The 15,014-nt window shown below is 40.5% G+C and overlaps 1 protein-coding gene across 3 annotated transcripts in view; it reads left to right on the plus strand.

Annotated features, from left to right (window-relative positions):
• The window catches only part of b4galt6 (UDP-Gal:betaGlcNAc beta 1,4- galactosyltransferase, polypeptide 6), a 57,254-nt gene that overhangs the window by 29,684 nt on the left and 12,556 nt on the right, over positions 1–15,014 (plus strand). For all 3 annotated transcript variants that reach the window (XM_047587830.1, XM_047587832.1, XM_047587833.1), the window contains exon 8: positions 5,189–5,290. In XM_047587830.1, coding sequence (XP_047443786.1) covers positions 5,189–5,290 — 102 coding nt within the window. The remainder of the gene's footprint in view (positions 1–5,188; positions 5,291–15,014) is intronic.

Here is a 15,014-nt window from a genome sequence, read left to right on the forward strand (position 1 = left end):
TTTAACATAATGCCAATACTTGCAAGGCTGTCATTAGAGAAACAAAGGCAATTTATTTGCACCTAGTAATTTTGTATTACCAGGTTTAAATAAATTGCCTTATCTTTGTCGTACAGTTGGTATAAGAAATTTTCAACCCGACAAGATTTTAGGAATTTATCAATTAAAGATTTTTTAAAGAGTAAGAGTCTGCTTTGGATGAATTCTTAATGAATGAGTTATACATAAAATCAAAACAGAAAATGCATGATGTAATACGTGTGTTTAATAGTCGATTTAGATAAGCTAGATAATTGTCGCAGTTATTCAACCCTGACATAAAATTGTTGTTCTTAATGATTTCTGACAGTTTTTATGGCCTAAAGTTGTGTTAAAACTTTTTAAGCCTTTGGAAACTCTATAATGATCCTTCATTTGCTTCAGCTTTGATGCATATATCAACTGCATCTGTGAAGGTATTGAAGGTGAGTTGTAATCATGGGAAATACAAAGGAGCTTTCACAAAAGCTGAGAGAGGAGATTATTTCATCTCATCGAATTCCAAAAAATGTAACTTTGCAAAAAACACCACTGGGAAAACATGCCTGGCTGTGGAAAAAAGCCCAAAATTGCATTAAGGGCTTTTAGTATCTTCATCAGGACAACTGCAAAAAAAACCCAGTGTGACTGCAAAACACCTGCAAGATGACTTAATAAATGCTGGTACAAGTGCTACAGTGGCAACTATAAGACATAGACTGAATAAACAAAGACTCTTCTCTTGACCACAAGGAACATGAAAAGTCAACTAGAATAAGCCAGGAAGAATTTGGACAAGACAGCAGAGTTTGGGGAGACAGTTCTGTGGTCTGATGAAGCCAAATTGGAACTGTTTGAACACATGGACCAGTGGTGTCAGGTGTGTGAAATGCGATGCTTATGACCAGAAGAATACTATCCCCACGGTCAAGCATTGACGTAAGTCATTGATGATGTGGGTTTTTTTTTTTTTTTTTTCTGTGGCAGAAACTAGCAATCTTATACCCCTTTCACATTGAAAATGTGGGTGGACCCACCTTTGGTGTGATTTCACATCACCTGAAGTCCTGGGTCTGACCTCCTGATGTGAGAGTTGCGTGCCTGTTTTTTTCCCCGACAGCGTCATCATTACACATTTAGGTACAGTACACTGCAGGTAAACAATAGATTTTTTTAACACCAGCCAGTTTTTCAGTTTGTTGATGACCTAAAGAATGGACCGGTCAAACCCCCGCTCTTTCAAAAGGCTGCTTATATTCAAATAAACCACTGTGTCCTGCACAGTGCCTAATATCTGCCGCCGAATGTTCTCTTCTCCTCAGATGCAGAGTAGCTTGCAGATCTCACAGTTTTGCCAGTGTCCTGCCATGATGGATGAAAAAAGTGTGCTATATTGCTTTACAAACTGTATATAAACACAGTCGCACATGCTTTCCCTGATCGATGCAATTAGGTAATAGGTAAGACTAATTTACCTATGCGCTTCCATCAATGATTGGTGTTAGATCCCCACAGGTAACAGGTAAGACAGCTTCTCTGTTTATATAGGGTTACAGCTTCACATCAGCAGTATTAGCAGTATTAGTATTAGCAGTATTACTCCAACTGAACTCAATGATAGCACTACTCAAGCTGTAGGCAGGGTAACTCGCCTGGCTTCTAACCACCCTTAATTCTGCCCCGCTTCCTCACGTCCCCCAAAACCGCCAGTCAGGGAGGCTTCCCGCAGCTGGGTCCGAAGTTGAGTCCCATCAGTTGTGGTGGCTTACCCCTAATGGATCTGGGCACATGGTGCGTGCCAGGTCATAATTTAGGCTGAAATCCCTAGGGACATAAGAATAGTTTTAAGTGGACTTGACTAGTGTGACCAATAAGAGCTAGGTGTCGGAGCTACCATTCGAGTTGCCTATAGTTTTACCATAGTGAGTACCAGCAAAAAGGGAGAAATAATTGTCAGCAAAGAATTCTGACCTTTAGAGCCAAATTTTATTTGCAGGTTCAGCTTAAGCAATTTGCAACAGCTCAATAAATCAATCAAATCCAAAATCAGACATTTGTTAAAATAATATTCGAGTTTCAGATAATGAATTAAAATTTCAATCATACAGTATCTAATCAGCAATATCCTTATCAGATTCCATTCCAAAAATTAATTAATCAAAAAGAATTACTTATGTGCCAGGCAGATGAAGTAGGGGCAAAAATCCTTTTTAGGGAAGGACAGGCATCAAGTGAGCCGCACAGCCTATGCGACCACACCCAAACCCAACAATTGACAAAGATTCCACTTGAAAAGTGTAAAAAGCTTGTCAGCACACTTTACAAGAACAGGGAAGATGAATTGGAGAAAACAGACAGAATGAACAGCACAGGGTGAGATAAATGCAGGGTGTGTATAGCAGGCCCATGTTAGAGGACCACAGACTTTGGGTTGGAGTGTGTTGGTTGAGAAGGTCCAAGAGGTAATGGGGGACCAAGGAGTTGAGGGATTTGTAGGTGAGAAGTAGGATTTTGTAGGAGCTGCGGAATTGTGTAGGGAGCTAGTGAAGGGTGATAGGGTGATATGCTGCCAAGGCTTGGTGTGGGTGAGAACCCTGGCAGATGGAAAAAGGCAGATATGATGACACTGAGGTGTCATTGAGGTGTCTCTGGAAGGAAGGAAGGAGAGAGTAGAGTCCAAGAGTAGAGTCCAAACTGACACCCAGAGACCTGGGGGGGGGGGGGGTCTTTTATTCTCATTTTCTTTCATCCATATCACTGTGTCTTTTGAGGTGAGGGTGTTTCATATTGAATCTCCATTTAAAAGAAGTTTTGAGTTATGCGCTGGGTCCAGGAAAACCCAGAAATTACTGTCAGTAAGCGTTGCTTTATCAAGTGTTTTTTTCATCACCTATAAAAACGGAAACACTTTCAACAGGACTTAAAATTTGCATTGGCCATCTCACAACTGTATTACTGTCAGGAAGTGCAAGTAATATCAGCATCCAAATGCCACAGTCTCACTGATTTAATCATACATGAGCGACTGTCTCAGAGAGACACCAACAAATAAGAAGTGCAGTTGGATTGTCATTGCAAATAATTTTCAACTATCTCAATGTTTGGAGATGCAGGCCTTCATAACCTCATGAAAACGAGAGACCCATGTTGCAAATTATGTTCTCACATTTTTCTGCACAGAAGTAATTCACATTCTTTTGAAAAACAAATGGATACTAAAAAGTGGCAAAAAAAAAAAGCCCTGTTTTCAGTACAGATATTTGGACCCCACAGGCAGCAAGTCAAGTCAGTCAAGTCAAGTCAGCGTTTATTCATATAGCACATTTAAAACGACAGCAGTTGACCAAAGTGCTGCACATGGGAAGGATAGACAGTTAAATAAATCATTAATAATAAGAATCAGTTATTGCAGCAACTGCAATAATAGTTGGATAAAACATCAATAATAAATAAAATTAATAAGTATAATACAATAAATAAATAAAAAAAAGCAAGGAGTTACCTCACAGTGACTTTTTTCAACAAAAGAGTCACGGCCCACCATTTTTTTTATATTTCAAGTGAATGGAGTTCCAAAAACACTATTTGGGCCCGGGCAACACAGCGGCTCTGTGGTTAGCACTGATGGCTCCCAGCAAGAAGGTCTGAAACACAGGTGAGCAGTATTATGACACCAGCCTCACCTGATTGGTTAATCATTCTTCTTTTTATTTTTTCACCAAGAGAAGCCTACCGGCCTGGCTTCCCATTAGACAACAGTGCAATACTGTTCTTTGGCCACGTAACATTTAGAGGGGCACTGTTTTACAGGGCCTCACTAATTAGAGGAAGAGAAATAAGGGAGAGACAATTTCACACAGAGAAAACTGCCGAAACTGTTAAGAAGAGTGGTTTTGAAAGATGCCAGCTACAGCCTGATTAAAAAAGAAAAGGGAGGAAGCATGGCTTCCCTCGGCCTCCAGGAGAAAACGCCACTGCACCAACCCAAACCTCATTCTCCGCTCCTTCTGTTGTTGCCAGCACCCTTTTCTCTGCTGTGGCCTGCTTGGGGAACAGCATTGCAGCCAGTGACGTCAACAGACTGAATAAGGTTTAAGGTTTAAACTCTGTATTTAATACAGTCACCCTCCATATACTGGTCAGTAAATTGAACATACTGAGCATGGGCCTCTCTCTGTGCTCATCGGTCATGACATTACCGACACTTTGACTGCATCACGTCAGAGTTGGGAGGCACAACACCATCAACCTTATTATGAATACAGACACCCGCAGGGCTGTCTGTTGACCCTTTTTCTCTTTGTGCTCTTTACACACCACTGCAACCATGTTCATACCACCAATCAGATAATCAAGTCTGCTGACAACATGACTATGGTTGGCCAGGAGAGTGACCTTAACACCACAAAAGTAAAAGAGATTATCACAGACTTTGAAGACCAAGTTCCTTGGAGTCACGCTCTATCAAAGCATGGCATGACATGGATGGTCAGCACCTCACTGCTGATGAAAAAGGCCCAACAACGACTGTTCTTCAGGAAACTCAAACAAGTACAGCTCCCACCAGAACAACAGTACATTTTTATATTTTATAGCAGCACAGTGGAGAGGTGTGGTATTCCAGCTGTGTTCCCTGTGTAGTTTTTGGAGTATGTTTTGGGTGATTGTCCATGTGTATTGTGAAACACCTTCCAATAAACTTTAATGCATTTGGCTGAATGTGAGCATAAAAGATATGCCTATACGCTTCAGATTTCATCTGGCTGCTTCTGTCTTCTGTCACATCATCAATAAACACTAGTGACCCAATCGCATTGGAAGCCCTGCATGCCTATGCCAATCTGGATGTATACCCTCAAATTACAGCTGAGAGTCTACACGTTAAGCTCTTAGTGATTATATGACTATGTCTTCAACATGTTTTGGTAAACAGCTAAAATAGCAAAACTTGTCATATATATGGAACGGACCTAACTGTATTTAGTATTGTTATTAATGTTCATTTATCTCTGCTTTGCTTTCATTTCTACTATTTTTTTCCTTTAGTTACTCTCGGAGCAATAATTTATTTTCATTTTTAATTGGGTGTCATTCTTTTGGGTCATGTCATTGTTTTGCATGCTTATTGATTTAATAATGGCAATGGTAAAGCAGCCTGATTTCTCCGCAGGGTTTATTACGCTGATCTGAATGTCACACGACCAGAGGGAGAGATCGGCAAGTACAAGTCAATTCCTCATCACCACAGAGGGGAGGTGCAGTTTCTTGGGAGGTAAAGCTGCTTTTTGTCTCATATTTACACAAAAGGTCTCTATTCTAAACTAGAAAATTGTAAACTGTGTTTTTTAAATGAGAATATTTCTATCTAGGCATATATCAAATCTTCTGATAATAATAATTATTATTAATTAATTAACATTAATTATTAATAATAATGCTGTGGCACCATAGGTACAGTGGGTTGTCCATGAATCAGAGGTTTAGCATTTTATATCCATGAACACACAACATACTGAAGTGTCCTTGAGCACAATAATGAACCCTCAGTTGTGTGTGAATGTGTGTGTGTGGTTGTGTGAGTAAATGGGTCGATGTGTAACTGGGACTATAAAGTGCTTTGAGTACCAATAGATAGAAAAGCGCTATATAAATGCAGGACACATTCTTTAGAAATTTAGAAAGTTACTTTAGAAAGTATAAGATAAAACTCCTCCTGAAATTCCTTTTAGGGATACAGTGCCTTGAAAAAGTATTCATACCCCTTGAACTTTTTCACATTTTGTGACCTTACAATCACAAACTTGAATGTATTTAGTTGAAATTTTATATGATGGACCAACAAAAAGTAGCACATAATTGTGAAGTGGAATGAAAATGATATATGTTTTTCAAATTTTTAAACAAATATAAATCTGAAAAGTGTGGTGTGCATTTGTATTCAGTCACCCCTGCATTAATACTTTGTAGAGCCACCTTTCACTGCAGTTACAGCTGCAAGTCTTTTTGGGTATGTCTTTACCAGCTTTGCACACCTAGACACTGAAATTTTTGCCCATTCTTCTTTGCAAAATAGCTCAATCTCAGCCAGATTGGATGGAGAGCGTTTGTGAACAGCAATTTTCAAGTCCTGCCAGAGATGCTCAATGGGATTTACGTCTGGACTTTGACTGGGCCATTCTAACACATGAATATTCTTTGATTTAAAGCATTCCATTGTAGCACTAGCTTTATGTTCAGGGTCATTGTCTTGCTGGAGGATGAATCTCCTTCCTACTCAAGTCTTTTGCAGCCTCCAACAGGTTTTCTTCCAGGATTGCCCTGTATTTAGCTCCATCCATCTTGCCATCAATTCTGACCAGCTTCCCTCTCCCTACTGAAGAAAACATCCCACAGCATGATGTTTCCACCACCATGTTTCACAGTGGGGATGGTGTGTTCAGGGTGATGAGCAGTGTTAGTTTTCTGCCACACATAGCATTTTGCATTTTGGCCAAAAGTTGGTCTCATTTGACCAAAGCACCTTCTTCTACATGTTTGTGGTGTCCCCTGCATGGCTTGTGACAAACTGCAAATGGGACTTCTTATGTCTTTCTTTCAACAATGGCTTTCTTCCTGCCACTCTTCCATAAAGGCCAGATTTGTGGAGTGCACGACTTGGAGTTGTCATGTGGACAGATTCTTCCACCTGAGTTGTGGATTTCTGCAGCTCCTCCAGAGTGACCACTCGCTTGCTCTGTCAGTTTAGGTGGACGGCCATGTCTTGGTAGGTTTGCAGTTGTGCCATACTTTTTCCATTTTTGGATGATGGATTGAACAGTGGTCCTTGGGATGTTCAAAGCTTGGGATATTTTTTTATAACCTAACCCTGCTTTAAACTTCTCCACAACTTCATCCCTGACCTGTCTGATGAGTTCCCTTTCTTTATTATGCTGTTGTTCACTAGTTCTCTATCAAACCACTAAGGACTTCACAGAACAGGTGTATTTATACTATGAGTAAATTACTCACTGGTGGAGTCAATTTTTATTTATAAGGTGACTTTTGAAGGCAATTGATTGAGTACAATGGGCTGAATACAAATGCACACTACACTGTTACGCCCTGGCTCGCTGGGGAAATGGGGGGCAACACAAAATAACCAGATGGTAAAGTTTTAGGTAGTTTATTGTAGCATAAACTTAATAAAACACAGCAAAACAGGGAAGAGCGCTGATGTATGCTGTTCCAAGCAACACAGAAAATAAAAAAAGAGGACAGTTTAAGAGCTAATAATCTTGCTATTAAAAAAAAAAAAAAAAGAACCCAAACGCTTACTAAGCTAACAAAAAAAAAAAAAAACAACAAGGGAGAACAGCATCCCTACACCTAGTGTGTCTAATACAAGGGAGATCCTACCTGTGGTGGAAAAATTAGCGGGGTCTGCCTAACACTATTCTAAGACCTGGCCACTCTTCAGAAACAGAAAAAAACTAGAATAAAGACGCTACAGTTACAACTTTGGGCAGTGGTCACAGCCTGCCCCAAAGTGCCGAAATCCAGGCACTACAATCTACAAATATACAGGATATACACACAAAGCACAGCAAGTGACCAGGGCGAACTGACACTAACAGACAGCCGCCATGACTGAGGGAACCGCCAGTATATATAGGCGGTCAGTCGGGATTGGCTGCTGTAGGCCTGCTGCACCAATCAGGAACACGGGTGGTGTGAGGTCTGGATTAGCAGGATCAGAGTAGGCTGCACCAATCAGGTCAGAGGGTGGAGCTTCAGAATCCAGCAGCATGAAGGCAGCTTGGCAGACCAGGGAGTGAGCAGGCGTCATATAAACACGAACAGAAATGACAAGCTGCGGCCGTAACAACACTTTTCAGATTTATAATTGTTTAAAATTTTAAAAACCATATATCATTTTTGCTCCACTTCACAGTTATGTGCTATTTTGTGCTAGTCTATCATATAAAATCTCAACTAAATACATTCAAGTTTGTGATTGTAGGGTCACAAAATTTGAAAAAGTTCAAGGGGTATGAATACTTTTTCAAGGCACTGTATGTAAATGATTTAGATGAAGATCTCTGTCAAAACCTGTATCTACAAAATATTCACTCACCTGACTTCACACAAATATGACATGAACTTAAGTGACATCCCATTCTTATTCCATGGCGTTTAATATTACAGCTTCAACTCTTCTGGGAAGGCTTTTCACATTTTTGACCATTCTTCCAGAAGCGCATTTGGGAGGTCAGACCTTGATGTTGGATAAGAACGCCTGGCTCACAGTTTTTGCTTTAATTCATCCCAATAGTGTTCTGTTGGGTTGAGGTCAGGACTCTGTGCAGGCCAGTCAAGTTCTTCCACACCAACTTGCTCATCCATCTTTATTGTCCTCACTTTGTGCACTGATGCACAGTCATGTTGGAACAGGGAGGGGCCATTAGTAGTAAGGAAATTTCATGACTGAACTTGTTGCACACATGGGAGCTTATTACAGTACAGAGCTCCTGAGAGTGAGCCATTCTTTCACAAATGTTTTATGTCGTAGCAACACCAGATAGATAGATTATTAGGGAAGAAAATTTCTGATAACCGATTAAATTTTTACATTTTTTTAAGAAATGGCTGCTTTTGAGCCTTTCAGGCACTTCTTTCTTACGAAGATGTAAATTGAAGGCAAAACTAATTGCAGATACTTTTATTGTTTTGAGGCAAGCAGCATATTAACACAAACCTTACCATCCTTAACATTACAACACTATTACGTTTTTTTAAAAAAAAATGAAGTGCTTAACAGTAAAACTTAGCTAACATAGCTAAATAGATTTGTACTGTTATGTACATTCTACCGTTACTGACACGGCTAATGTGTGTAGCTAGGCTAATAGCTGATGGCTTATTCTCACTTTAGCTTGCATACATAGGTAGTGCTTACATGCAACATAAACAGATGACTCGGCATGACCAAGACCACAGCGAGGCATCGTGACTCACGGACAAGTTGGTTGAACTGAAACGGGGAACTTATTGACTTATTGTTTATTTCACAAATTAGTTATAATTACCTTTGATGCAGACCGCTCTGCTCTGCATGTGCGTCCCAGCTGCTGTTGGCTCCAGGTCACTCTGCTGTGAGGTGGTTAATGGAGTGTGGAGTGTGTCATGCAGTCAGTGCCCGTCTACCAGATAAATAATATTGGGGAATCTTTTCAAAGTAAAATCAAGTCTTGTTCTCTGCACGCTATAATCGGCGAATTTTGTCCGATTACCGATTATTCTCAAATGGGCTGTAATTGACCGATTTGATGAGGATAGAGGCGCGCTGATTTTCTCCCTCTGTTCTGGTCTCACATTTGGGCTTACTGTGACAAAACCGTAGCTCCTATCAGAAAAACAAGCAGACCGTAGGCGTTGTAAGGACTTCCTGAAGGCTTTGATATGTTATTTGTTGTTCTATAGTAAATATTTTGGAGACACGTGCAAGTTTTAAACAGGGGTCCCTTCTGCTTCCATCAGAAAATCTTTGCATTAGACTCAATGGTGAGCAGAGAGAGACATGACCGCACTCAGAGGCTCACAGTTTAAATTCTGTAAGTCTCACTGCTTTGACGAGCACATTGTGAGAGACAGAACAAGTCTACAACTGTTGGAAAAATCATGTGTGTAGAGTGTAAATTGTGGCCGGGAGCTGCATGGAAAGAGAAACGTTTCAGACAGTTTCAGACAACTTACCCCACTCTGACTGATGATGTTACCCACCAGGGCTGGCCTCTCAATTCGGCCTTGTGCCCTTGAAAAAAATAAATGCCATAAGGCCACAGTGGCCTTGATACCTTGCAGTTTTGCGGTTTTGTAGTCTGCCTCTTCACTGTCAACACAGCTTAGCGTCTATTGAGAAAAAGACGCTGCTTGACGTGGCTTCAATGTGAACAAGAATGCCGCGACGACCCGGGTTTTTCCCTCTGATGTTGATGACTTTGTCACTCGACGGCCTGACAGACTGTATCATTGCAGAAGCTTCAGCTCAACAACAAGTTTGGGTCTACTCCCACAAAGCCTGATCTCTGAAGGGCAGAGCTGACCTGGGTCGCCCCAGGATTTTCAAAGCAGCATAAGATAGGAATTTCAACATAGAGGGCCTAAGTTTTTTACCGATAAATAAGCATTGCTTGTACAGTGACGTTATGTCGTTACAACGTTGCCCCATTTTTAACTTGCCAAGTACCAACTATAGCCTGTGACAAACGCTAATTAGCTGGCTGTCAAGTTTTTCCTTTAACGAGTTTCATGCTAAGGTCATGGAAGTTACTACTGCTTGTTCCTGCCATAATATGATACGTGGCATGCGCTGGCTGTTCATAGCCACTTTTTTAATCCATGCAGTTAGCACTGTTTTGTTACTGCCAGTGTTGCAGTGTTCTGCGAATTTACTTGTAATTTAATGTTTCAGATCCTGAGACATGAGAGTGCTATTTTTAAAAATAAAAGGTCAGAAATTTTTTTTTTTGTTGTTGTTGTTGTTGTCTATTCAGTTCATTTTATTTCCTCAATCATTTTCCTTGATTGAGAAATCGGTCTGGGCTCTTATGGGTTAATCAGTAGCCTGCATGCTAATAGACTATATGTTCCGTTTACAGTCAAACATTTTGATGCACTCCAGGCTCAATTCTGATTAATCAAAAATCTGTGTAGTAGAACAGTCTCAAGATGCTCTTGCACATTCTGCACCAATTGAACAAAAAATATGGGAGGATATAGGTTTAATAGGTTTTACAGTTTTTGAAGTGAGTGATAGATTGATAAGGTTAGATGTGTTCAATATATTCTTATCTTCAGACGTAATAGTGTAGAAGGAGATGTTTCTTTGCCTGCTTGATAGTTCAACTGAAACTTCAGTCTTCCTCAGAATTATCATTAGTCCTTAAAATCACATCAATCGGAAGATGTCCAGCAGTACCATCAGCTCACAACTGGCAGAAACCAGTGGGACCCAGGTACACTCATCTACTGTCTGGAGAAGTCTGGTCAGGATTGTTCTTCATGGAAAAATTGCAGCCAAAAAGCCATACCTCCAGAAAAATGGCAATGGGTGCTCTGGACTGGTTAGTCAAAATTTGAAATATTTAGCTGTAGCAGAGTTTGTTCGCTAAAGGGCTGAAGAGCGGTACAATAATGAGTGTCTGCAGGATACACTGGAACATGGTGGAAGTTCCTTGCAAGTTTAGGGCTGTATTTCTGCAAATGTGTCCTCAATGCTGAGAAATACATGCAGATACTTATCCAACATACAATAGAATCAGGGAGGAGTATGATTGGCTCCAAATTTACTCTGGCATGACAAAGACACCAAACATACAGTCAGTGCTATAAAGAACTATCTTCGGCTTAAAGAAGAACAAGAATGCCTGGAAATGATGGCATGAATCCCACGGAGCCCTGATCTCCACATCATCGTGTGTGTGGGATTACATGAAGAGACAGAAGGATTTGAGGAAGCCTACATCCACATAAGATCTGTGATTAGTTCTCCAGTATGTTTGCAATAACTTAACAGCCGAGTTTCTTCAAAAACTGTGTGCAAGTGTACCTAGAAGAATTACCGGTAATGCTGTCTTGAAGGCAAAGGGTGGTCAAACCAAATATTGGATTATATTTAAATTTGTCCTCTATTCATTCACTGCATTTTCTTAATTGATAAAAATAAACTATTCACACTTCCATTTTTGAAAGCATTCTAAATTTACAGCAGTTCTTTTTATACCTGCCTACAAGTTTCACACAGTACTGTATATACTGTTACAGAATAGCGTTATTGGCGATAATCGTGGTATTAAAAATATTGTGTTAGAAATGCGTATATGGTATTATGGCAGTCATTTGGGGACGGACAAACTATATTTGGCCCGCGCCTTGCCCACTGTATAATTTTCCCCCCAATGCTCGGAATCTGTACTCGATGATTGAATATTACTTATTGGTGCACTTCCACTCCTGACCAACGAATAACGTTGTGATACATTGATGGTGTGGTGGCGCTGTTGAGCTCCTGCCAGCTCAAATCCTGTGAGATGAAGAAGACCAGCAGCGAGACCAGAGGATACAAATAGAGCCTGTTAGGCATTGGCGGTTCTACACAGGAGCCAACGGGGGCCAGTGACCCCGTAAAATTGTTCCTGGTCCCTATTGTGGCCCCTGTGCTGAACGGATAATAAGTTTGTTAATTTATTATGGTGACATGCGGTGGCTCGAAGATCTGAACTAACGCGATGGAGCATTCTACATGGACTTCTTGAAGTGCTACACACACAGCGTTACCCGCTTCTGAAAGACGGGCAGCGCAAATTTGGAACTTTTGAAAGCGAACATCCAGCAGCCCTGCATGGACTACTGCAAAGAGGCCAAGGTTGGAAAACGATTCAATTTCGTGACGGCAGTGACGAAATAATGTCACATATTCGTGTTTTACTGTTGTTCACTACAGTGATAAAATCCGTTTTCATTGCGTTTAATCGTTATTCCGTTTAATTTATTGCGTGGTCTTGTTATGTTTGTGAATAAGCAAAGCTATTGAAGTCAGTAAACATGATGTCATGCTTAGGAAATGGGTGAAATAACCAACAGCATGTAGCCTACTTGTTTAATGACAATTACTTTTCTTATGTAAAGAAGCCAAATAGACGTTCAGTAATTTTTTGAACATTAATGTAAAGCACAATAACCAGTGTCATACATTTTTTCAAAATTCATTTATAATAGTGTTTATTTTGCACACACATGCTGTATATACCCCTATTTAACTTAATGTACGTTTTGTCCCACATCCCCAATTTTGGCCCTGCTGGTGTAAATCACCCAGTGCCACTTGAACACAATGTGTGCTTTACATCTGCCACCGTTTTACTCTTATTTTGAGTGTAATTCATCTTCATCAGAGAGAAAATGACACAAGCAAAGTTAAAGATGCATTTCCTGGATGTCATCATCTTTGCAGAATTATTGTTAGTCAGCCACATTGGCGATAGTTCTAATTATGAACCACCTTTTTAAGGTCATACCACAGCATCTCAATAGGATTCAGGTCAGAACACTCCCTATTTGTTTTTTCTTCAGCCATTCAAAGGTGGACTTGCTGGTGTGTTCTGTATCATTTTGCTGCTGCAGAATCCAAGTTTGTGTCAGCTTGAGGTCACAAACAGATTTTGTTATACAGCAGAATTCATGGTTCCATTTATCACTGCTAGCCTTCCAGGTCCAGATGCAGCAAAATAGCCCCAGACCATCACACTATCACCACCATATTTTACTATGGGCGGGAGGTTGGCTTAGCACCCATGTTTTTTGGGGTGGGAGGAAACTAGAGTGCCCAGGAAAAACCATGCAAACATGAGAACATGCAAATTCCGCACAGGAAGACCCCAAGAAACAAACCCTCCGACTCTGGGATATGAACCTAGGACCTTCTTGCTGTGAGGTGCCAGTTTACCAATATACGTTCATACATACATACAGTGCCTTCCAAAAGTATTGGAACAGCAAGGCAAATTCCCTTATTTTTGTTGTTCACTGAAGACATTTGGGTTTAAGATCAAAAGATGAGTATGAGACAAGAGTTCAGAATGTCAGCTTTTATTTCCTGGTATTTACATCTAGATGTAAGGATATACATCACTGTTTGTATTACACCACAGCATTTTTAAGTGAGCAAAAGTAATGGAACAAATAATCTTAAAGTAAATAACATTTAATATTTGGTGGCATAACCCTTGCTAGCAATGACTGCCTCAAGCCTGCGACCCATCGACATCACCAAACTGTTGCATTCTTCATTTGTGAAACTATTCCAGGCTTTTACCGCAGCTTCTTTCAGTTCATGTTTGTTTCGGGGGTTTCTCCCTCCAGTCTCCTCTTCAGGAGGTGAAATGCATGCTCAGTTGGTTAAGGTCAGGTGATTGACTTGGCCAAAACCATGTTCTCTAAAACCTTCCACTTTTTTTCCCCTTGATGAAGTCCTTTGTTTTGTTGGCAGTGTGCTTTGGGTCATTGTCCTGCTGCATGATAAAATTCCTCCTGATTAGTTTGGATGCATTTCTCTGTAAATTGTCAGACAAGATGTTTCTGTACACTTCGTAATTCATTCTGCTGTTACCATCATCAGTTACATCATAAATCAATATTAATGAGCCTGTTCCAGTAGCGGTCATGCACGTCCAAGCCATGACATTACCTCCACCAGGCTTCACAGATGAGCTTGTATGCTTCGGATCATAAGCAGATCCTTTCTCTCTCCACACTTTGGCCTTTCACTCACTTTGGTAGAGATTAATCTTGGTCTCATCAGTCCATAAGATTGTGTCCCAGAACTTTTGTGGCTCATCTCTGTACTTCTTTGCAAATTTCAATCTGGCCTTCCGATTTTTACTACTGATGAGTGGTTTGCATCTTTTGGTAGGGCCTCTATATTTCTGCTCTCGGAGTCTTCTTCAAATAGTGGATTGTGATACCTTCACCCCTGCGCTGTGGAGGTCGTTGGTGATGTAACTTACTGATGTTTTTGGGGTTTTTCTTCATAGCCCTTGCAATATTTCTGTCATCAAGTACTGTAATTTTCCTTGGCTGACCTGTCTGACGTCTGTTGCTCAGTACACCAGTAATTTCTTTCTTATTCAAGACATTCCAAATTGTTGTGCTTGCTATGTCCAGTGTTTGTCCAATGGCTCTGATTGATGTTCCTTCTTTTCTCACCTTGACAATGGCTTGCTTTTCTCCCATAGACAGCTCTCTGGTCTTCATGTTGGTTTATCCTCCTTAACAAGAAATGCATACTTTATAGGTTTCAACCCAGGCCAAAAGGTAGACTAGTCATGCAGGGCTATTTAATGTTTGAACAATCAACCTTTAAGGCAACACTGGTCAACAAGAGACACCTGTCAGTCACATGTTCCAATAGTTTTGCTCACTTGAAAAATGGGTGGGTTCAAGCAAAGGGTGGCATGTCC

Source organism: Mugil cephalus, chromosome 6 (assembly GCF_022458985.1).
Source record: "Mugil cephalus isolate CIBA_MC_2020 chromosome 6, CIBA_Mcephalus_1.1, whole genome shotgun sequence".
Classification (NCBI taxonomy): domain Eukaryota; kingdom Metazoa; phylum Chordata; class Actinopteri; order Mugiliformes; family Mugilidae; genus Mugil; species Mugil cephalus.